General features: G+C 36.9%; 1 protein-coding gene and 1 long non-coding RNA gene across 2 annotated transcripts; both read right to left on the bottom strand.

The window, feature by feature from the left end:
- Positions 1-1,379: 1,379 nt before the first annotated feature.
- Positions 1,380-9,320, bottom strand: LOC107558256 (uncharacterized). The gene is made up of 2 exons (XR_001605470.1): positions 9,077-9,320; positions 1,380-1,990 (listed from the first exon to the last, which is right to left on the bottom strand). It is a non-coding gene; the product is annotated as an uncharacterized lncRNA (long non-coding RNA).
- Positions 9,321-11,453: 2,133 nt separating this feature from the next.
- Positions 11,454-25,028, bottom strand: cdc42se2 (CDC42 small effector 2). The gene is made up of 4 exons (XM_016241884.1): positions 24,936-25,028; positions 18,792-19,053; positions 14,621-14,722; positions 11,454-11,568 (listed from the first exon to the last, which is right to left on the bottom strand). Exons 2-4 carry the CDS (start codon positions 18,843-18,845, stop codon positions 11,467-11,469), a joined length of 258 nt encoding a protein of 85 aa, XP_016097370.1. The 5' UTR covers positions 18,846-19,053; positions 24,936-25,028; the 3' UTR covers positions 11,454-11,466.
- Between the last annotated feature and the right edge of the window lie 1,201 nt (positions 25,029-26,229).

Below are 26,229 nucleotides of genomic sequence, written 5' to 3'. Positions count from 1 at the left end.
CGGTATCGGCCAAAATTTTCATATCGGTGCATCCCTACATTATACAGAGGCAAGAGGAAAATAATACAATCTAAACTTTTCTGAAGACAGTAAGTTCGCCTCAGACATGCATTCATATAAACTCCTGCACCTAACTGAATCGTGATTTGTTTAGCATCTCAACCGATTTGAATCCTCACATATTTTAATTGATTTTCAACCGGCTCGCGGTTAATCGCTACATCCCTAATTCATAATTATAATAATAATACGTTTCTTGAGCAGCAAATCAGCATATTAGAATGATTTATGTGACGCTGAAGACTGCAGTAATGATGCTGAAAATCCAGCGCTGCATCACAGGAATAAATCACATTTCAATATATATAACAATGGAAAACAGTTATTGGTAATTGTAATAATATTTCATAATATTACTGTTTTACTATACTTCTGAGAGAAAGAGACTCGGTTCAGTTTAAAACCAAGAGTCAATTTAAGACAGAGACATAGCAGCAAACGTTAAAACATTGTATACTCGCCCAACACAACCGGAGCAAACCAGGGGAAATAGTTTAAGGGAGTATTGCGGCAGACAGAGTGCAGATACAGTACATACAAACATAAAGCACTTGAGAAAGACTACAGTTAATGCACAGATACATTTAGCATTCCATGTTAAAACCGACACGGGAATTTTCTTGCATCTTTTGACTTTCTCAAAGTCAACATTTGAAGATTCTACATTTTCATCTGACAAATATTCACTATGACACAGCAGGCCTTATTAAAACAGCACAAAAAATGATTTTATCCTTTATGATAATTCATAAACCTCACCACACTGGGTCGAAAATGAAGGGAACTAACATACCCGAGTTTTAAACTGTTTGTGTGACAATACTGTAAAATAATTACATTTTTGTCATTGTAATTGAAATACTATTTAATAGTTAGATTTTGTCGTAGCATTGGCAATACAGGATTTAAAGAGGTTTCAGAAGACTGTAGCCATTTTCATCTTGACCTGAGTGAAGAATAGGAGAGGTCACTGAATAATAACCCACAGCCGGCTGAACTAATTGACGGAAATTAGCAGAAAATCTGTCTGCTTAATCTTGAAGACAGTCAAGAAATGAATCTCACAAAAACATGTCCAGGTCAAGTTCACTTGCCCCCTAAAATTATATCTGATATTATATTTTTAAATGTGCTTAAGTGTGCATAAAAACAATCAATCGTAGCTACATCGATAAAGAGCACTAGAACTAATTAAAATCATTCTATACATTTTTTCTGTACACTATCTATAGCTTCAGTTGCTTTACATCAAGTTACAGACGTACACTGACACAGCAGACAGCAGAAGGAGAAACGCCACTCATGCCTTTCAACATCAGTGATTACGCTAATCTGAAAAATCATTACAATGAAAACAGAAAAAAACAAGATATGCAAATTTGAACATTGTAAACGGCAAAGTAACAATCACATTTCCATAAAAATGCATTTGTTGTGCTCATGTTTAAACACAAAGTACTTCCTGTCCTTCCATTGCACTGAGCAGTTTGGCACCGCATGACTGTAAGCAGCCACTTTCTCATACAAACATTGTTGTCGGCTCCGTGCTGATCACTCAATCAAAAATAAAAGCAGTCTTTTCATGGCGAAATGAGCAAACAACAGAGAACCGACCCAAAACGACTGTTCGCATTGGTTCCAGACCCACAGATGTGCACGATGAAAAGCAACAGTTCACGGCAAACCACAGAAGAAAGCAGGGACACACTTTGCACTTCTAGGCTGGAGGGGCATGCGATGAAGCAGTGACGGAAACAACACTGAAGCGCTGTGGGATCCTGCTGTCCGACGGGCAGCACGGCCTCTATACCATGGAGCGCACAACTGTCCATGTGTTTGCTGGGGAAGAATGAAGTGAGAAGTTGCCGCCGGGGCACGTGGGGAGCTGCTGGAGGGGAACCAGAGAGCAGAAACAGCTCATCACGGGACCCTGCGGAAAACATCACACTGATTAGCTTCATGCAAAGAGGTTGACCACTGCTGTAAAGCTTCCAGCGCTTTCAATATTTAAGTCCACAAGCGGGAACATTTAAGCTCGAATAACTTGCAGAAGCGTGATTAGTGACGAGTTTTCCTGTTCGGTGTGATGATGTTTAATGACCCTGACAAACTCTGTAGTCCCTTTTAGCCACTTGTTAGCAACCACTGTTATGAAGACGACATGCAACTGTAAGGCAGATGAGGGCGCTCTTCAAAGGAGACATATTATGCCCCTTTTTACAAGATGTAATATAAGTCTCAGGTGTCCCCAGAATGTGTCTGCGAAGTTTCAGCTCAAAATACTCCACAGATAATTTATTATATCATTCTGAAAATGCCTATTTTGAGTGGAAGCAGAAACAGGCTGTTTTCGTGCGTGTCTCTTTAAATGCAAATGAGCTGCTGCTCCCTGCCCCCTTTTCCAGAATAGAGCTGCGCCATTACAGCTCCTACCTCAGATACTGTGCTAAAAAACATCTGTTTGGTTTTGATTATCATATCTAGCACACTGAAATCATGTGTTTTAAACCATCAAATCAGTATTAACTTCTGATATACAGTTTTCTGAGCGCACAGAAAGCATCTGTTACACGGCATGTGAGCACTAAACTAAGTTCTCTTTCATGTCTTATTGCGCATAAAATGTCAAATACACACAAGTTTATGTTAAAACACACAGGAGTTACAAAAACACAGTCGGTTATGTCTGTGAAGGTAAACAGCTGGGAAATAAATCGCATGTTTATATTAGACCTAACAATAAAATAAAAACAGAAAATCGGAAGGACTTTAATAGACCCTTTTTCTGTTAGTAAACATTGTGATATTTTTCTGTGGGCGGAGCTTAGGTGGAGGCAAAAAGATTCCCCTGACGCTAGCTATGAAGTTTGTTAGCTTGTTTTTTATGTTAGGTCACCCACTGTCCGGGACCGCGATTGTTATCCGAAAAGGTTAACTTTAATGGACGAAACCAAGCAGGTATGCGATAAAATTTCACATTGGAGCCTGTATTATGTCGATTCTGGCACCCAACATCACAATAAGACGATATTTCATTATAGGTGTGGTTGTGTACACACACTGCCAACACACATTTATGTTCAAACAACATTTAAAAGTGAAATTAAACCATTAAAGGGATAGTTCACCCAAAAATTTGAATTCTATCATTAATTAATACGTGACATCAGTGGTTCAACCGTGATTTTATGAAGCGTGGCAGAGACTGGCATGGAAGAAAAGAAATTGGTGAATAAAGTTATGTTTGTTTTCTTTACGCACAAAAAGTATTCTCGTAGCTTCATAACATTACGGTTGAACCACTGATGTCCCATGGACTATTTTAACGATGTCCTCACTAACTTTCTGGGCTTTGAATGTGGTAGTTGCGTTGCTTTCTATGGAGGGTCAGAAAGCTCTCAGATTTCATCAAAAATATGAAGAGTTTATTTCCAAAAACAGATAACTTTTTTTTTTTCCCCGAAAATCAAGTTTTTTTATTATGTCATCGTGTTTTTATTGTGCTTTATTGTGTTAGTTATCTGTATTTTAAGCTATTTTTTTACCTAATCAAATAAACAACCCAACTGCAGTTTGAGATTAATTGGAATGCACAATGAAAAAACATGATTCTTGAAAATTGTTAAAAATTGAGTTAAAAATTGTTAAAAATCTGTTTTTGCAAATGAACTCTTCATATCTTAATTTGTGTTCTGAAGATGAACGGAGGTCTTAGGGGTTTGGAACGACATGAGTGTGAGTAATTAATGACAGAATTTTCATTTTTGGGTGAACTAACACTTTAACAGTGCCTGTACATGTTTTTAATGTTGTGCTGATCTTCTTCCCCACCACCAGGGGGTGCTAGTTATGCTCTCTGTGTGTGATATGAGCTGAGGCAGTATTAGTAAGATAGGAAACATCTAAAATCGCAAAGTTCCCTACTATATTGTATGCGATAAACAGTATGTGAGGCAAGTAGTTTGTCCGAATTCATAGTATTCGAAAAAAAGTAGGTGAAAAGTACTACTTCTTCCGCCCAGATTCTGAAGTGTGCTATCGATGGATACTTTACTATCCGTGAAGTGACACAACTGACGATGGTAGGTCATGTGACAGTAACAAATTGGTGGATGTAGTGCGTCCGAATTTCATTCATACTAACCCTTATTCAAACTATATTCACCTTGTAGAGTGGGGCAACTATGACGTCACTTTGTAGGCAAAAACCCGGAGTCGAGTTAGCATTTTAGCACTTCCGGTTCCATCGTCCCCGAGTCAATGGGTTTTTTGGTTAAACCCCCTTAAAATAAGGTCCGTGGTTCACACAAGCTCAAGGCACTTTCACGTTTTGTTCTACGACATAAAACACACTAGTTACACCCCACTCGTGATTTTTTAAAACTGTTACATTTCTTAAAAAAGACGGTTGCTAACAAGTTGCTAAATGGGGCTACAGGCGCTGTCGGAGACATTCAACGTCATCATGCCGAACAGTTTACCAATTTATAGTATTTTCCTAATAACCAATTATTAGTTTCCAGCGTTTTATATTGTTGTTCGACAATGTTTTTTTGTTTTGCTCGTTTTATCTCTTTCCCTGATGTATCCCAGCGGAGACTCGGGTTCGCACCATAAGGTAAACTCGTGATTATTCCATGTAAACACCACATTTACCGGCTTCGTGAAACTTTAATGATGCATAGTGCTTAAAGCCACGTTAAAAATAAATGATTACGGCCACATGAAGCTGTTACAAAAGCATACGAGGATTTTCTAGAAGCAAGGATAAAATAACATTGTGTGTAACCAACCTAACAAAACGATAGCTGAAATGTAGTACTTTATTCACTAAAATACATTTAATCTTACCAAATCCAAAAACTCACTCACTCTGCTGTTATCTAATAGATTAAATGCACTAAACTTTTATTGAATAATACGGTGGCACGATAGCTGAAATGTAGTCACAATTCTGAAAACAAAATAACAAATTACAAACGCAAATGCAAGTCTAAAAAACAAAATAACAATTCAGAAAACACAACAACAATTCAGAAAACATTATAACAAGTCAGAAAACACGATGACAAATTCGAAACCAAATTAACAAGTCAGAAAACACAAGGACAAATCAGACAAACCAGAAAAGGTAGGTATAGTTTGAGACAGCGCCATTGGTTTGGGATTACTCACCGCTGACTGGACGAGACATCTGTCAATCACCGTATACAGAGAAGAACCAGCCGAAGAACAGCAGAGTCCTGGTAGAAAGTTCGGAGATGGTATTAAAGTAGCTCAGTTTAAATGTATTGTATGAATTGCCCTTACTATGGAATAAAAAATACGGGGTACATATTTATATTTAGTTAAAAGTGGCTGTAAAACATCAGCTCTAGTGGCGCAGATGGATAAGCATTTGTCGTAGGCTTTTTGACGCGATCGACCCGGGTTCGATCCCGTTTTTTGCCGAACTTTTTTTTTCTCCCTTTTCAAATCTCGTATCACATCGTAAAGGCATTTATTTTCAATAAAAATTAAGGAAATAATCAAAAAGTTGAAAATAAAGTATCGGGGAGGGTTAGGGTAGGTGTAGGGAGGAGGGCTTTGTACCAATAAGGTGGCATCCATTTAATAATTAAAATGATAATTTACACTCAATACGTTATTATTGCATACTGTTTTATAATGTACTACAATACTGAAGTGCAGATAATTGCCACTATTTGCAACAAGTAGCATACTTGATAGTAGAAACCCTGCTATTTTAACATACGTAGTGTAAATAGGTATTTGCACTTAGTGTAAATAGCATATTGCTAAAAATACTGCTATTTTCACTTAGTGTAAATAGAATCCATTGCTAATACGAGATTTGAAAAGGGAGAAAAAAAAGTTCGGCAAAAGACGGGATCGAACCCTGGTCGATCGCGTCAAAAAGCCTACGACAAACGCTTATCCATCTGCGCCACTAGAGCTGATGTTTTACAGCCACTTTTATCTAAATGTAAATATACACAATACATTTAAACTGAGCTACTTTAATACCATCTCTGAACTTTCTACCAGGACTCTGCTGTTCTGCTGTTAGAATGTTTTCTGAATTGTTGTTGTGCTTTCTGAATTGTTATTTTGTTTTTTAGACTTGCATTTGCGTTTGTAATTTGTTATTTTGTTTTCAGAATTGTGATTTGCTTTGCACTTCACGGCCACCGTAGAATACTATGTGGAGACACATTTTTAATTAAAATATTCATATTAATCAAGGATGTATTGCACCTTATTTTGAAATGTACAGAAATACATGCTTTCATATGTGCTTCAGTTATGATTATTTCATTTATTCACTACTTAGGCCTACTATTTATTATTAATGTTTTAGTTTGGCTGTAGTTTTGTATTTATTCCATGAAAAGATTAATGTAATGTGGATTAAAATCCACCCACAGAGTAAATCCTTTTCACTGAACACTGGCGCTTGTATTTAGGCATCAAAATTCATAAAAGTTATATCTTATATATTTTGCGAAGATTATCTTGATGGACAAAACGTATAAGTTTCACGAACTATGGTTGAACACAGAGTTGTTGTTTTTTGCGATAATCCAAAAGCCTATGGAAAAATCCTACTGGTTTTTGTCGAGGGAACCAGTGTTAGTTCCCCCGCTCTATTCTTCTCTTAAAACGGGCCATTTGTAAATTTTATGGGTCTTGCTTCTGGTCTCATTAGCTTCCAGCAATTTTTATCTGTACAAAACTGCTCGTTTTGCTGCTTGATATTGCAAATTTGTGTGTCTTACCAGATTAAAATAATGTATTATCTTAATTATGAACACACTGGTTTGTAGTGCAAACAGTGTGACCGTTTACTGCACGTTGTTATTCTTCTCGTTATTTCCCTATAGTTATATTCCCTATATAGTTTGCTCAGTGTTTCCCTTACATTGATTTATTTGTGGCGACTCGCCACAATATCAGAACTGACCGCCACAAATAGATTTATCAAAAGGCTTTGACTTTGTTGAATAAACATGAGCACTGCACGTTTCAAAATCAAAATGCGGCGCTAGTGTTTTTATATTAGTGTATATCTGAAGGAAACCGACTGTCTTCACGAAATTTTCGATTTCATTTCCATTTCATCATGCAGCGTTTGTGAGCGCAGCGCTGCTTTGTGTTCAGCGTTACCGGGAAACAGCTATTTTTACTGCTGCAAAAGCGGCACCTAGTGGCAAAGACTGTTGCTGTAGCAGTCTTCAGTAAACTGACAGGGACGCACCAGGGGTGTGAAGTAACGAATTACAAATACTCACGTTACAGTAATTAAGTAGTGTTTATCAGTAATTGTACTTTTTTGAGTAGTTTAAAAATGGTGTATGCCATCCTTCTAGAACAATGTGCATTTATGTTAAAATTGTAACATAAATTATCAAGTTTAGTTATTCTTATTTCTTTATTGCAAAACGCTAAAACTGGCACCGTTTTGGAGAGAAATGGGCTCTCATTTTAACCCATATCATGGTGTGTGATGCTGAACTATGAGTTTCTAATGGTGTTTGTATTTGCACTGTTCTAAACATTAATATTTTATGTGCAACAACAGCATGCTGTCTCAGTGGCCTTACACATGATTTTAAATCTATTTTTTCAAACTTTATGATTTAAATGGGGATGATTGTACTGAGAATAACTTTCATCTGTTCTTCAACTGAATACTGTTTCTGTGCTGTTTTGATGTATTTTAAAGAGTTGGCAGTCAAAATTAAAACTGCTGGATGAAAGATATTCTTCATTCTTTATGACAAACAAGATAATGTGAATTACAGAATGTACAACGTTTTTAAAATCTATAAATTGCGGTGTACAGCGTTTATTATGAGGGGGTAGAATCCACCGCTCAGTACTCACTACTCAATACTCATGAGTACTTTTAAATAGGCTTCTCTTTTACTCTTACTCAAGTAGCTTTTTGGATAAGTACTTTTACTCTACTTGTAGTGTTTGAGGGAAGCGGGGTTCAAGTTTTCCCGGGCAATATGCTAATGTTTCATGTTGACGCCAACATGAAACGGCTTGGGATTCGTTTTAAAAAAGACTCGTTTAAAGGATTCCGAATCGACTCTTTTTTTTTTTTGAGAAACAATATCTGTATACACGGTGCACTTTCAGATTTAAAACTTTGTCGGATGTTTTCATTCACTTAGAGCTGTGTTACACACTGCATGAAAGGTCATTTTCAAAGTCAAAAATGCACTTTAATATCTAACGTTGATTTACTAATCTAAATATGGCTCTGACTCTAGATGTTTGAATGCATGTACGAAATGTTTGTAGTTTGGAGGCAGTGGTTTGTGCATATTTTTTTACCATTCAAAAAGATGTTTATGACTATATATGTTTTATTTTACAATGATGTTAGGATTGAGAACCTGAACAGTTGGGTTGTTCTTTTGTAAAATGATTTATATTTGTGGGTATGAATGACCGGAAATTTGTATTACTCATAATTTGCCACTGATCTTAACCGAATGAAAGTCTTTGGTGAACGAGTCATTGATTTCTGTGGAAATTTGTCATATAAACGAGAACTTCAGTTAATGCAAACAGTTCTGTAAAATCCCTTAAATGTACAAAACCACCATTTACTGTAATACAGTTGTTCCCTCTTTCATTTATTTGCATAATTGCCTTTTTGCTCAAGAGACAGAGAGAGTTATAAAGCTTAACTTGTGGGGTATTAACATGAACATATCTTGAAAAAATATCTTATTTCAGGCATTTAACCAAAAACCCATTCAAAAAAGCACATGTTTCATAACAATGGACATTAATGCATTTAAAAGTTAACACAGAAAGTCCATCTAGAGCGTAAGTGTCTTAAGGTCATGATTATACCATCTGAGGGTTTGAACCTACAAGCTTTTAGATTCCAGTTCAGATCTTAAGCACTAAACCACACAATTATTGCATTACATTGCAGCAGATATGATGTTACTGCAGTCCTCAAATAGTAGAAACTAAAGAGTGGTTTACTCACCCCTTCCAACAACACGAATTATCCTGCTTTTGTATCCACCAGCTGCATCTGTACATTAACAGACATGGCCTCTCCTTCATAGCCTCCTTTAGACTGCATTTGGTTCTGAATTGAGTTCACCTGGACATAGGATTAAAACAACCCAAACTGAGTTTGAAATCTATCGTCACTTTCCCGCCGGAACACACCCCTCAGCCGGACCGAGTGGCAAAAGAGCTGCTGCATGCCTGGATTTACTAGGGAAGCTGCGAAAACGCCAGTAAAACAAACTATAATCAGTTTAAGCTAGAGGTAGTTGGACTCGATATAGTGTTCCTTACAGTTTACCAAAGATCCAGTGGTCCATGCTGGGGCGTAGATTACGCGGGGGACGCGGGGGACGTGTCCCCCCCACATTTAATATCACGTAAATTCGTCCCCCGCACTTTTTAGGGCAAGTGTGTTGGCATAGAGGTTTTCAAGAGCTGGTGTGAATATATATATAGATTTAAATTCAAAGAGACAGGATAGTCTGTGCATGATCTGATCCTCGCGCATAAACAATTTTCAAGTTCAACACTTTTTGTTCCGTTCAGTTGTGGATGCTGCTGATTCACCGAGACCGCCGCGGCTCAGCAAAGAGACATGCGCGTGTGTGTGTGTGTGTTTTCCTTTGAAAAAGTTTCCCCAAAAATACTTCGCTATTTAATGCAGTTTTCCTTACAAATTGTATTATCAGCATAACAATTCGAGTAAATGTGTAAAAGGTATGGCACGATGCCATCCTTCTAGAACAATGTGCAAAATTGTAACAAATTATCAAGTTTAGTTATTCTTGTTTTTTTTATTGCAAAAACTCTCATTTTAACCCATATCATGGTGTGTGATGCTGAACTATGAGTTTCTAATGGTGTTTGTATTTGCACTGTTCTAAACATTAATATTTTATGTGCAACAACAGCATGCTGTCTCAGTGGCCTTACACATGATTTTAAATCTATTTTTTCAAACTTTATGATTTAAATGGGGATGATTGTACTGAGAATAACTTTCATCTGTTCTTCAACTGAATACTGTTTCTGTGCTGTTTTGATGTATTTTAAAGAGTTGGCAGTCAAAATTAAAACTGCTGGATGAAAGATATTCTTCATTCTTTATGACAAACAAGATAATGTGAATTACAGAATGTACAACGTTTTTAAAATCTATAAATTGCGGTGTACAGCGTTTATTATGAGGGGGTAGAATCCACCGCTCAGTACTCACTACTCAATACTCATGAGTACTTTTAAATAGGCTTCTCTTTTACTCTTACTCAAGTAGCTTTTTGGATAAGTACTTTTACTCTACTTGTAGTGTTTGAGGGAAGCGGGGTTCAAGTTTTCCCGGGCAATATGCTAATGTTTCATGTTGACGCCAACATGAAACGGCTTGGGATTCGTTTTAAAAAAGACTCGTTTAAAGGATTCCGAATCGACTCTTTTTTTTTTTTGAGAAACAATATCTGTATACACGGTGCACTTTCAGATTTAAAACTTTGTCGGATGTTTTCATTCACTTAGAGCTGTGTTACACACTGCATGAAAGGTCATTTTCAAAGTCAAAAATGCACTTTAATATCTAACGTTGATTTACTAATCTAAATATGGCTCTGACTCTAGATGTTTGAATGCATGTACGAAATGTTTGTAGTTTGGAGGCAGTGGTTTGTGCATATTTTTTTACCATTCAAAAAGATGTTTATGACTATATATGTTTTATTTTACAATGATGTTAGGATTGAGAACCTGAACAGTTGGGTTGTTCTTTTGTAAAATGATTTATATTTGTGGGTATGAATGACCGGAAATTTGTATTACTCATAATTTGCCACTGATCTTAACCGAATGAAAGTCTTTGGTGAACGAGTCATTGATTTCTGTGGAAATTTGTCATATAAACGAGAACTTCAGTTAATGCAAACAGTTCTGTAAAATCCCTTAAATGTACAAAACCACCATTTACTGTAATACAGTTGTTCCCTCTTTCATTTATTTGCATAATTGCCTTTTTGCTCAAGAGACAGAGAGAGTTATAAAGCTTAACTTGTGGGGTATTAACATGAACATATCTTGAAAAAATATCTTATTTCAGGCATTTAACCAAAAACCCATTCAAAAAAACACGTTTCATAACAATGGACATTAATGCATTTAAAAGTTAACACAGAAAGTCCATCTAGAGCGTAAGTGTCTTAAGGTCATGATTATACCATCTGAGGGTTTGAACCTACAAGCTTTTAGATTCCAGTTCAGATCTTAAGCACTAAACCACACAATTATTGCATTACATTGCAGCAGATATGATGTTACTGCAGTCCTCAAATAGTAGAAACTAAAGAGTGGTTTACTCACCCCTTCCAACAACACGAATTATCCTGCTTTTGTATCCACCAGCTGCATCTGTACATTAACAGACATGGCCTCTCCTTCATAGCCTCCTTTAGACTGCATTTGGTTCTGAATTGAGTTCACCTGGACATAGGATTAAAACAACCCAAACTGAGTTTGAAATCTATCGTCACTTTCCCGCCGGAACACACCCCTCAGCCGGACCGAGTGGCAAAAGAGCTGCTGCATGCCTGGATTTACTAGGGAAGCTGCGAAAACGCCAGTAAAACAAACTATAATCAGTTTAAGCTAGAGGTAGTTGGACTCGATATAGTGTTCCTTACAGTTTACCAAAGATCCAGTGGTCCATGCTGGGGCGTAGATTACGCGGGGGACGCGGGGGACGTGTCCCCCCCACATTTAATATCACGTAAATTCGTCCCCCGCACTTTTTAGGGCAAGTGTGTTGGCATAGAGGTTTTCAAGAGCTGGTGTGAATATATATATAGATTTAAATTCAAAGAGACAGGATAGTCTGTGCATGATCTGATCTGATTCGGACCCAGAATAAGGTGAGATTAACATCGCGGAGCGCTAAACTCAGCCGGACCGAGTGGCAAAAGAGCTGCTGCATGCCTGGATTTACTAGGGAAGCTGCGAAAACGCCAGTAAAACAAACTATAATCAGTTTAAGCTAGAGGTAGTTGGACTCGATATAGTGTTCCTTACAGTTTACCAAAGATCCAGTGGTCCATGCTGGGGCGTAGATTACGCGGGGGACGCGGGGGACGTGTCCCCCCCACATTTAATATCACGTAAATTCGTCCCCCGCACTTTTTAGGGCAAGTGTGTTGGCATAGAGGTTTTCAAGAGCTGGTGTGAATATATATATAGATTTAAATTCAAAGAGACAGGATAGTCTGTGCATGATCTGATCTGATTCGGACCCAGAATAAGGTGAGATTAACATCGCGGAGCGCTAAACATTCCGTGCAGTGTATGTTTCATTCATACTCGAAGCCGGAGGGGCTCTCGTGCAGAAAGTCGTACCAGGAAATCCCTAATATGGACAAAAGCATCCAGCTATTGCTGTATGAAAAGAGTTGTTTTCAGAAAAACAGAACCGTTTGGAAACATGAAGACATTAAACATACGATTGCGACAATATGGTTTATTTGTGCTTGTCAAGTCATCTCCGGGTAATAAATAAAGTATATGAACAATGCAGTGCTAACTGACATAGCATTTATTACAGTATTGAAACTATTCTGCCTTATTATGTGAAAAAAAGTGTTTGTAGTATATAAACAAATCATTATTATTGTTTATTGTCCAGCAGTTATCTGATTTCTAAGCCAATTAAAAGCTAGAAATGAGAGAAAAATTTAAGTTGACTATATACTACCAGATTTTTAATTTTAATGTTTTTTAAAGAAGTCTCTTCTGCTCACCAAGCCTGCATTTATTTGCTCCAAAGTACAGCAAAACTGTAACATTTTGAAATAGTTTTACTAGGCTATTTCAAATAACTGTTTTCTATTTGAATATATTTTAAAATGTGATTTCAAAGCTACATTTTTGGCATCATTACTCCAGTTACACTATCCTTCAGAAATCATTCTGATATTCTGATTTGCTGCTCAAAAAACATTAATAATAATAATAATACTTAAAAAAGGTTTCTTGAGCAGCAAATCAGCATATTATACTGATTTCTGAAGATCATGTGACACTGAAGACTGGAGGAATGATGCTGAAAATACAGCTTTGATCACAGAAATCATTTTAAAATATATTCAAATAGAAAGCAGTTATTTTAAATAGTAAAAATATTTCACAATATTACTGCTTTTGCTGTACTTTGGATCAAATAAATGCAGGATTGTTGAGCAGAAGACTGTTCAAAAACTGTTGACTGGTAGGTTATATAGATATATATATATATATATATATATATTTTTTTTTTTTTCTGTATATATAACATTTATGTCCCCCTCACTTCTGAAATGATGGCTACGCCCCTGGGTCCATGGATATTGATATGCAGCCAGGAGTCGTGTGTCCTGAAATTGACATGTGCCTGATTTGGATGCCGGGGAAATATATAAAGCAAATTTGCCTGTGAATGCATTTTGTAAATACAAAATAGGTTGGTCTAAATCTGTGTGATCACTTCTATCAATGTTATATACTGTATCGTCATATCGTCCAGCCCCAAAATGTCCCTATATATTTTTTGTCAGTGTTTATTTAAAAACATCCAGTTTATATTTCATTGATGAGTTGTCTACTTATAACAACACAACATATAGGGTATGATTTTACCGCAAAATTCAACATATTAACATGAAATTATAACTGCAAATCCATGTTTCGCTACCATTTATTTCTTTGAATTGCAGCAATCCATTTGCGTCTCTTTTCTGTAGCTTTCCACAGTCTGTAAAAATATACCTCAGATTTCTTGTCAAATCTCTTTGTGCAGTCAGTCGCAAAGCTCTTTCTCGTTTTAGATGTGTTTTGTGTGTTCTGGGCAATACTAGGGCATAAAGTGGGTTAAAGCCTGGATATTTTAGAGACTTTTCTGCAGAATTGCATTGTAAGTGTAAAGACGACTTCACGTGTGAAACCAATGAGATGACTGAACATTAGGGTTGGGTCTCGTTTGAATTTGATCAGTTCCAATTACGATTCTGCTTATCAATTCTGAATCTTATTGATTCCCAATGTGGTTAAAAATTAAGTCAAACATTTAGATTTATTCTGTGCCTCTTTTTGCAAAACATTTAATTGCTGCTGAACACTATGAACAAAAATCAGCCGGCTACATAAAAACTGGACTCCATTGAGAGCTGTTTGTGTGCAAAATAGAGCTGCACGATTCTGGATAAATATATATATATTTTTTAATGGAGGTTGTAGTTCTCTCACAATTCCAAAGAAAAAATATTAGACAACTAAACAAAATGTATGAATGGAATGATTCAATGACTCACTCGAGATTTACAGGTTTCATTACTGGATGAATCAGTGTTTTTGAATGAATCTCTTGAATGAATGATTCAAAGACAAATAAATTTTTTAATAGCCCCTTTTCGCCTCCTTAAAATTGTTTTAAATTTGACAACAAGTATCTGATTCTGGAACTAGAATTGATTTTCGATTCCCAACCCTACTGAACATTAGATGTACTTACAGAGTTCATGCCACTGAAGATATCTCCAGAGCCTACATGGGCCGTGTGGACAAAATTAGTCGGCTCGCCGATCATACTCCGATCTATACGTCTCCGCCTCTTCTGCAGAACAAGAAACAAACATAGATGAATACATATCTAAACATGTTTCAACAGCAATGTTCCTTTACCCTTTATAGCTTTACATTAAAGGGTTAGTTTACACAAAAATAAAAACTGTTATCATTTACTCACACACGTCGTTTCATGACTTTCGTTCATCTTTGAAACATAAATAAAGACGCCTTAGAGATTTCTGACCTTCCAATTAAAGTTCACTCCACCAAAACCACACTGGTTTTACTTTAAGCATCAAACAAGCAGTTTTTATCATCAAATAAAGATGATCAGTGTTTATCGGTGACTGTATGATTCTGAGATCCCTATTTTCACACTGAGGACAATTGAAGGACTCATACACAGCTATTACAAAGATGGAAACATTTTCTGATGCTCAAGAAGGCAACACGATGCATTAAGAGCCGGGGGGTGAAAACTTTTGAACAGGATGATGATGTGTACATTTTTCTTATTTTGTTTATAGATCATATTTTTTTTCAGTTGGTACTGCACTTAAGAAGCTACATAAATACTTAAATGTTTAATCTGAAGACAAAATAAGTACAATTTACCCTGATCATCCAATTCAAAAATGTACACCCCCAGCTCTTAATGCATCGTGTTGCCTTCTGGAGCATCAGAAAATATTTCCTTTGTAATAGCTGTGTATGAGTCCTTCAATTGCCCTCAGTGTGAAAAGATGGATCTCAAAATCATAGTCACTTTTGGAAAGGGTTCAAATCTGCAGAAGATGCTGGAAAACCAAAGAATGTGCAGGAGCTGGGGGATTTTTCTGAAGAACAGCAGGCAGTTTAACTGTTGAGGACCAACAAGGGACTCATGAACAACTATCACTAAACAGAAAAACAGTCGTGGATCATCCAGGTAACAACACAGATTATAAAGATGCACAGGGTCATTTTTATAAATTCAGTTATTATTTTGTCTTGTGGAGTATATATAAACATCTGCTATGTGAAATAGCTTATTCAGGACAGTATTAAATAAACAATAACATGCCATTTTCATGATTCCTCTTATTTTGTTAAAATTATTAACATTTTGCATATTCTGCAAGAGGCATGTAAGTTTATGAGCACAACTGTGTGTTTAAATACCTCTCAGTCAATACAAAGTTGATGGGGAATCCTTACTTGGCTGTGGCTCATTCACTAAACAGATTAGAAGTCAATGATTGCTCTTAATGTGCCAGACATCGACAGAAACCATCACTCTTCTCTTACTTAGTATCAAGTCAGACGTGACATACTGCAGTTGCTATGACAACTGGACATTGACAGAGGAGATGGCATTTCACGGCTCACCGCTTCTGCATTCATCAGACCTGTAGAGCTGCAGCTGTTTTACATCAACATACTCGACACATGTCTATGCTACTCAAGTAAAATATTAAAAGGAACAGTTAATTAAAAGGAAACCACAAAATGTAATTTCTGACAGCATTCTATCACTCATACATTATGCCAAACACAGTTTCTTTTTCTGTGTACCACAAAGAAGAATTCTTGAAAAAAAAATGTAAAGAATGTCCTTATATCTCACCATGCACTTTATTCCACATCTTCTAAACTCACACAATAGACTCGAATTTAAAGTTCAACAAAGCTAAATGTCATTCACATGCTTTTTATATGAGGGTCAGCGTGTTTTTAGAAGGTTTTCTAGAGCTTCTTTTAAGCCCATCTGACAAAAAAGTCAAAAAAGCTTCTAAAATGTTTTAATTTAATATGGTTATCAACTGTTTTTATTCACTTCGGTTGCTCTCTATGCATCGCCAGCACAGTTTCCTGTGCTAGCCAAATATTCTCATGAAATCCTTTTTTTTTTTTTTCAAAAGAAGAATATTGATATTAAATACTAGGAAAATAAATTATAACACGCCACACTAAATTTATTAATTATAAAAGTCTTATCAATACTAGGCCAGTTTTCACTCTCAGCCATCACTGAATATTAAAATAATATATAATTGAAAGGCTTTGAAGGTTTTTTTGCAACTTTCCTACAGTGACTGACAAAAAATAGCAACATATTATCTAAAATAATTTAAGAACTGAACATTCAGTGGACTCCAAAGTAAAATGTAAAGTTACTGTAACAACCATGTACGTTTGCTGTGAAACAATTTCTCATTTTTAATATTCATCAGGTGGCCTTTGTTATATTGTTATATGTTCAAAACTCTAAATCCCTGGCTTTCAAGTCTTCGATTAACTGTTAATCTGTGTGTGGTTGTATTTACTGTCCTAATAGTTATGGGATCATGTGAGTTGCTAGGAGCGCAGCGTGTGGCCCTCAGGATCTGTCAGCAGAAATCAATATAATGGACAAAACCTCTTATTACTGCAATTTCACAACACCGCTCCACTGAGCTGCGAGGAAACGCACACCAGAGAAAGGTCACCGATTAAGCACCTTCCCTTTTTATCACACATTTTTAACTCATACAATGAAGACTACACAATGCATTTGGGCATTAAGTGAGATCTTCCAACTTAGGCAGTACTTGAAGACATCATAGTCATGCACCAAAAGCAGAAGGTTATGCTGGCTTTCTGAAATACCTTCTTTAGGCCAAATGATTCTAAAGAGGTGAGAATCCGGATGCATCTCAGTCCTATAATTAGAACACATTGTTTTCTATGGATGTATGCAAACTGGAAGTTGTTTCTCACCCAGTATGAGCGCCATCATGCCCTAAGACATGAATAGTGTGCCATGATGTGTCTTTACGAGCAGATTTTCTGTTAAAGGTGACATATCATGAAAATCTCACTTTTTTCCATGTTTAAGTGCTATAATCGGGTCCCCAGTGCATTTACCAACTCAGAAAACGTGAAAAAGATTAACCCAGTAATTTTTTGGTAAGCCTTTCTCTGCAAGCTTGTGAAAAAACAAACGCGTCAGATTTCGCTCCCCCCGTGACCGTACAGCTTGTATAACAGTGTAAATTTGCTGTACCCTCAAAATAACTCAACACACAGCCATTAATGTCTAAACCGCTGGCCACAAAAGTGAGTACACCCCTAAGTGAAAATGTCCAAATTGGGCCCAAAGTGTCAATATTTTGTGTGGCCACCATTATTTTCCAGCACTGCCTTAACCCTCTTGGACAATGGAGTTCACCAGAGCTTCACAGGTTGCCACTAGAGTCCTCTTCAACTCCTCCATGATGACATCACAGAGCTGGTGGATGCTAGAGACCTTGAGATGCTCAATAGGGTTTAGGTCTGAAGACATGGTTGGCCAATCCTCAAATATTACACAACAAAAAACATCTATACAAAAGTTTTCGTCACACCAATTCTCACTATTAACTAACACTTAACTATGGCTTTTGCCTCAATAGACTCCTAATTTGCTGCTTATTAATAGTTGGCAAGGCAGTTGTTAAGTTTAGGTATGAGTTATGATTAAGGAAACTAAAATATGGTCATGCAGAATAAGGCATTAATATGTGCTTTATAAGTACTAATAAACAGCCGATATATTAGCAATATTCATGCTAATATGCAACTAGTTAATAGTAAGAATCGGTCCCTAAACTAAAATTTTTTTCTTTTCTTTTCTTTTTTTTAATTTGTCTAAAGGTTTAATAAACTGTTGCATTAAAAAAAGTATATTATTTCATATGTCAGACTTTACAGGGTTAAATTACCTGCATGTAATCACATAAAGAGTTTATGCACATGATACTTGACCGACCGAAAAACACATCACAACCTCAATAGCAACAAATGTAAATCTGGCAAGAATTTTGCAGAACAACATGTACTGTATGCAGACCATATCTGCATTGTTGCAAATGCTTAATTCTATACTCTACATGCATAGTACTTAAAGACACATAATATAAAAATGGTCAAACGTTTATGGTCGAAGCAACCTTGACTAACATTATAAGGGGACTCGAAGTCTAACAGAAGACTAAAAGAGAGACAGATGTAGAATATCAAAGGGGTAACTGGGAACCCGGCAGGGGAACAGGCATGAGCAGGTGATTTCATCCCGGTTTCTGTGGTTTGGAGGCTGGAGGTGATGATAATCTTACCGGCTGCGGCTGCTCGGCGATACAGCAGTTGAAGCACAACCAAAATTCACTCATGACTTGCAGACAGTCCTAAAGTGCCGCTGTGCCCGTGGGCCCTGAGGGGCTCTGGCGCTTCTGGACGGGGCACAAGCCTCACGTTTCAAAGGTCCGATCGGGGATGATGGTGGCGTTCTTCAGCCTGAGGATCCAGGGACGAGAGCGATGGCAGAGATCCAGACGGGAAGCCTGTTTATGGCTCAGTGCACTTAGCAAACACTCAGACCTGCAGGACACAAGAAGATGCTGTCATTTACACCAGCGTTTGCCTCACGGGGAACAAATGGGGCTGCACAAGTAATTGAAATAAAATCGAAATAGCGATATATCATGATATCACAATATCAAATCAAAGGTAAATCATATAGCCGGCTCTGCTGCGTGTTTTACATTCACAATCCTATCATTTCCAACATTTTTGTGGAAAGACGTTTACAGCGTTTCACCAATATTCCACCAAAATAACAGCTTCAGGATCTGACATGTTAAATTTAAAGCTCTAATTTAAAACATCAATATTTATACAGTAACTTCAGTGTTGGTTGGTTCAAATCACAATAACAACATAATTTGTTTGCCAAGTTGTCCAGCCATATAGATATACAGTATATACAGTATATAGATTAGACTGTGTATAAAAATATAGTCCGCTAGTTAATTAGTGTTTGCTACTTGTCATCATACACTAAACTATAATTACACATTAATTATGATTCAATGTTGTCAGTGAGAAATTAATTAGCATTGATGTCTATTAGCCTGTAATTACACTAATATGCACTTTTAGGCAAGAAGGCTGTTCTCTGTTGCTGGATAATCTTTAAAATAGTTGTTTACAGACAGACCGATTGCTCTCAAAAAGGATTTGTATACTTAGATCATGTAAAAATGTCAGAATGTCACATTTCAAACCAAATGTCATCTGCAAGCAAATGACAGGAGTTTTCTGTACTTTTCGGAGACATTTTTTCAATCACTCTTAATCAACGGACGTGATGGTGCTTTTAGTGCCGGACTGAAGTAGAATAACCACAGGTGTAGTTCATTTTCTATTCATTTTCACACTATATCTATTGTTTTGTGATTTTAAAATCCAACAAACTTCTCTTTGTGAAGTATTACGCACCATGCAGGTGCACCATGTTCTGTCATTCTTTCAAATCAACACCTCTTGCTTTATTTTATTAAAGCAATAACACAAAAATATTGGTAACACTTTATTTTAAGGTGTCCTTGTTACATGTACTTACTATTATAATAACAATAAATGATGCATAATTACATGCAAGTAACCCTAACCCTAAGCATATAGTAAGTAAGTACATGTAGTTAATTAATATTACTCAGTACTTAAATGCATAATACACTGAAACAAGGACAGCTTAAAATAAAGTCTTACCAAAATATTCTCAAGTGTCCAAAAACTTGCTAAAGCCACTGTAAAGATGGAGAAAACAATATGAGGTTTACCTTAAATGTCTGTCTGGATAATTTTGACCCAAAATATTATTAAACAAATTGAGTTGAGTGGTACAAGACCTAAATATTACCCCACTTAAAACCGGACCACACACAAACAAATATAAAAATAAATAAATGACAACATTTGGCCAAAAGTGTTGCCACATCCCTACTCACAAGTGCCCACTGAAAACCCAGAAATTAGCAGCTTTGCACCTTCTGGAAAATCAAGGAAAGATTGTCCCGTGAGACTGTAAGTGCTTTGTTCTTGATGCTGTGTTAAAGGGGTCATCGGATGCCCATTTTCCACAAGTTGATATGATGCTTTAGGGTCTTAAAAAGTCTATAACGTACTTTGATTAAAATTTCTCAAAGGGAGTGTAAAAAACACCCTTTTTACCCTGTCAAAAACAGCTCTGTTCACAGCAACCCGTTTTGTTGCATGTCTCTTTAAATGCTAATGAGCTCTGCTGACCCCGCCCCTTTCTTCTGTGGGGTGACGAGCCGCTCTCTGAGAGACGGTAAACTTTAGGCGCGGAACTTGCTAACTAGCACGTTATTAGGAAAGGCGATTTGCAAAGATTCATTAAAAAAACCTTATACTCACTTCTTCTGTTGGTGAAGCTGGATCACGAATGATTCGCGCGAACATAGACGCATTTATGTAGATCGGGAGGCGCATTCCCATCAGAAACAAAGCTAATCCTCTGCGTCTTCAGCGGCTCAGATGTCGGGAGTAAATGACGACTGCTATGTTCATTATTACATCCAACAACAAAACACCTCAATCGCTTAGGAGCCATTCTTCACTGGCATAGAAACAATGGTGGACTGATGACAGCTCACTCAGGGCGGAGCTAAGGTAAAACGCTAGTGTCGTGGGAGGGGCCTGGGTCTGTGTGACATCACACAGACAGGCATCTGAGAACGGCTTGATTCGAAAAAGAGGATATTATTTATAGAGATTTAAAAAATACCACTGGGTGGATTTTTATAGTTATAGGGTGGTTGTGTACACAAACTGCCTACACACATTTCAGTTCAAACAACTTGTAAAAGTGAATTTTGCCTCCGATGACCTCTTTATAGCTGATGTTAACAGCAGTTTGACGCTGCCAGTCCTAGCAAGCAGTTCACCGTTCAACACCCACACCTGGAGAAACGAGGGACACACAGGGTCAGAAACTCTAGTGCTGGTGTGCAGGAGTCCACGTCTGCGCTCATTAATCCACCTCACAGCACTCAGAAACCACAGTCACAGTCCCTCAGCTTAACTCTTCTGCACCGTGAGCAGTCCATTCATGAGCAAGAGCTCAATTACCAAGACCATGCACGTGCAGAGAACATAAAATCAGCTCCTAACTTTTCAGTTACTGAAGTATTAAGGCTTGTCCAAGTGAGAGAGACAATAGATCTGCTGAAATTCCTGCAGCAATGCAGTGAAAACCGAGTTCACCGAGGAATTATAATATTAGTTTGAGAGTTTTATACTATACTATTGGGTGCCATTCACTAATAATCACATGTATTATTCATACTTATACACACAGGAGAATTTATCATAAACATTCTTTCATTAGATTCACAACAGAATCTGGTCTTAACCTCGTTCTAATGTTAATGAATTCTAAACAAGTGACTGTGTGCCCAAGGTTAGAATTGTGCATAAAACTCACACAAACCATTTTGTTTTTGCAGTTCAGTTATGAATAATCTTATCGTTTTCCATCAAGTTTTAAATAAAAAGACAAAAAAATAAGCAAAAACGCTTTTCAATTAAATAAAAAAGATTTAATTCACTGAATTATCAACAGGCACAAACATTTCTACAAGGTTACTAAAACAGGCAAAAACTATATGTTTATTAAAATATAAGCCATATTTTCTTTGAGTTTCCATTAAAAATAAGTATACCATGATAATACAGTATAATATAGCAATAATCACTGTGACATTTGCCATGATAAAATGACTCCTAAAGTGATATAACATTTTGGCCATATTGCCAAGCTCTGTGGTCAGAATACTGTACTGTATCATGTGTAATTATTATTAATAACAAATGTTGAACATTGGTGTCTTTTACCATATTAAATTGAGTTTTTTCCCAAAAAATTACAATTCTGTCATCATTTACTCGTTCCAAACCTGAATGAGTTTCATTCTTCTGTTAAACACAAAAGAAGATATTTTGAAGAATGTTGGAACCCAAACAGTTTACTATTGAAATCAATGGCTACCGTCAAGTGAGAGTGAGTAAACGATGACAGAATTTTCCTTTTTGGATGAACTATTCCTTTAATGTTCATTTTGAAAAAACAAAAAATACAGGTTTTTTCCTGGATCACGAAGAACCTTTAACATCGATGGAGTCTTTTAATTGCACAAATGCTGCTTTATAGTGGAAAAAGTTTTTTTTTAGATTATTAAAATGTTCTTCACACTAAGAAATGAATGTTTTTTTTCAAGAACTGATTACCTGGAACCAAAAAAGGTTCTTCAATGGCATCACTGTCAAAATACACTTTTGCAACAGTAGTGGAACAGTTTTACAGTAGTTTTACAATTAGTAAAAACCAATTGGCTCAAATATATGACCCAAATGGGTCTTAGGCACTCTGTTCCACACAGCCTTGTCTTACTGTTTTAATCTGTATGGCACTTTTGAAATGAGTTATTAGGACAGAGCACTAAAATGCTGGTAATGCACTTTTGACTGAAAATGTGCATATGAATAGTATGATTGTAGGCAAGGTGGTGGACACATGCTGGTGCATCCTGTGCTCAAATCAAATCCATGAGCCAAATGTCTATGGAAATGAAGCTGGGAACAGAGCTGGTCTCTGTGCAGCGTCTTCCGCTGCTAAAATTATCTGTGCATTTCAATACGCTTTGATTCCTTTATTGATGTGACAGTGTCTAGTTTCTCCACAGTCTCTATTCATCCTGGATTCATTAAGTCAAGATCTAAAAGTTGACAGGATATGAGATCATTTCAGACTGAACTATATCCGCCACATGCTGTGACTAAAGGAAAGCCCCTCAAAAGACAAACTAGAAATGCGGCACAACATAAACGCTTCGGTCTCGGAAGAAGATGATTACATTTTAAACATGCATATGTGCTAAGGTTAAAGCATAGTTAATTTAGTCAACTTCTGGGTGTAGATTACCTCTAAGCAAGCAGATAAGTCCTGAAGAAAATGACACTTTGAGCTCAACCAAGCAGCCAGAAAATCCCTGAAAATGCAAGCTTGAATTCTTAAGGATGGTTCACATTATTAGGAACTACAGCAAGCTCATCTCCATTTCCTCTTGTAGGAAAGAAGGGAGTTTTCTAGGGAAGAATCCCATGTTCCCGGGCAGGATGACAGGATGGGATGCACACAGAAATCACTCCACTATAGCGGTGAGCCACAAAGAGCAGCCGGCCCATTGAAAGAGACTGTCAGCGCAAGAAAGGCCTCTGTGTGAGGGGTCAGAGGAAGACCCTTCACAATACACTCAAGACCTGTTCTCAGGGTATCTACCACGCAGTGACAGACGGGAGAGATTTTGCCATACTATACAGCGGTACATTTACCCAACGGTTATATAGGACTGCTTTGTGTTATTTACACAGCTATTTTACGCCAGGTTTAAAGGTAGCTCATTCCATCAGAATTTAGAGTCCAAACTGTCTATCATATAATATTAATAGCAATCTTTTGTTCAGAACTCAAGTGGTACGTAACGTAACACTAAGCTGTTTTTACACTGATGTTAGTCTGGTTACGCATGTTTTGGTTTGCAGCCATCAAGTTTAAAATAAAAGAGAAAATAAAGAAATGAGATGAATTTGTTTTATTTACTGGGTTTTCTAAATGTAGGCATTACCACATGCACCGTAAACAAAACATTTTCTTACAGTAAGTTGTAAATAAATAAAAAAATAGTATGTTTAGCAAGAAAATGCTTTCTACTTCAAAATTTCATGTTGAACCTTAAAATTTCAAAGTGTTACTTGCTGATTATTTCTACTTACTTGTGAAATTTACTAGTAATAGAGTTCGTTTCAGTGTGTTTATTTGATACATAAACCATTTCTATTGAATTTCTGGTCAAATAAAATATACAAATATTCCAATTTTGTGGTCAAGATTTCTTTAATTTCTTTATTTTTTGAAAGAAATTAATACTTTTATTCAGCAAGAATGCATTCAATTGATCAAAAGTGACAGTAAAGACATTTATGTTACAAAAGATTTCGATTTCAAATAAGTGTTGTTTTTAGAATCCTGAAATGTTTCACAGTTTCCACAGAAATACTGAGCGGCACAACTGTTTTCAATAATAATAATGATACTTGCACAGGTTTATTATAGTTTTGATCAAATGAATGCAGCCTTGGTGAGCATAAAGTACTTTCAAAAATATTACCGACCTCAAACTTTTGTATACACAGTTTACTATGATATAAAATGATCAATACCGGCCAATACAACATTCTGATCACACCACCTTCCTTTATTTGCACTGATGCAAGTGAATGCATATGATAACTCATCAAGACCTCAGCACACAACTGACTCATGGACTGGCCCCAACCAAACACATAAAGCATACACCAATGCAACAAAGAAACGACTGATTCACAATCTTACTCACCATGCAGTGAGGAAGTGAGAGGAGCCTCAGCGTTGAGGAGCTGTGAGCTCTCCAGGAGGCCTTTGTCCCGCACTCAGTTACGGATCAGAGGGCGAGTCAAGTGGCATTCATTCACTGCATCATGCACGCTCCTGAGCCTAAGTCCCACCCCCTCCGTCCCACCGCTGTGGAGGCTTTTATGTAAGCACCATCCTCCCACTGAATGCGGCTTACGTAAGCAATGCTGGGGTGGAGAAACACTTACAAGAAAACCAGTGACGAAAACCACTACAATCCGTAATCCTGTTCGCTGGACCACATAATAGCATTAGGACTTGTCTTCATGTGCTCGATTACATTCCACACAACACCAATGCTGGAATACTGGCATTATTTTTATTTATTTAACCAGGAAAGAACCTCACTGAGATTAAAAATCTCTTTTACAGGAGTGTCCTGGCTAAGATAGGTGGCCCAGTTATACAAATACACCTATGTGACCCTGGACCACAAAAGCAGTCATAAGGGTTTTACATCATCTGAATAAATAAGCTTTCCATTGATGTATGGTTTGTTAGGATAGGACAATATTTGGCTGAGATACAACTGAGAAAATCTGGAATCTGAGGTGCAAAAAAATCAAAATATTGAGAAAATCATCTTTAAAGTTGTCCAAATGAAGTTCTTAGCAATGCATATTACTAATCAAAAATGAAGTTTTAATATATTTACAGTAGGAAATGTACAAAATATCTTCATTAGACATGATCTTTACTTAATACCCTAATGATTTTTGACAAAAAAGACAAAATTATAATTTTGACCCATACAATGTATTGTTGGCTATTGCTACAAATATACCTGTGCTGCTTATGACTGGCTTTGTGCTCCAGGGTCACATATAACAAACAACAATAAACTATCAATAAAAGTACAGCATTAAAAGCATTTGCAATTAATTAGATCATTTTCTATTGCGTGCATAAGTGTTTTAAAATTATTGAAAGACACCAACTGATTTAGCCGGTTTAATTTGAAGAGAGCTCCGATCTGAAGGTGCAGCATACATTAGGCAGGAACAGAACATGAGATGGATATGTAACAGGAGGAAATGCAACTCAGCAAAAATGGCTTGATTGGAGAAGTGGAATTATAAATGTTTTTTCAGAGAGGGAAACCCTGCCTTTTTTTTAAAGCTCATTAACCAATGCATGACACTGGCTTTCAATTCCTCCATCACTGGGCTTGTTGCCACGGTAGCCATGGATCGTGGTGGTGGTGTGTGTGTGTGTGTGTGTGTGTGCCATGAAGCACC

Source organism: Sinocyclocheilus grahami, unplaced genomic scaffold, assembly GCF_001515645.1.
Source record: "Sinocyclocheilus grahami isolate Dianchi unplaced genomic scaffold, SAMN03320097.WGS_v1.1 scaffold638.1, whole genome shotgun sequence".
NCBI lineage: Eukaryota > Metazoa > Chordata > Actinopteri > Cypriniformes > Cyprinidae > Sinocyclocheilus > Sinocyclocheilus grahami.
This window is presented reverse-complemented; position numbering and strand designations above follow the sequence as displayed.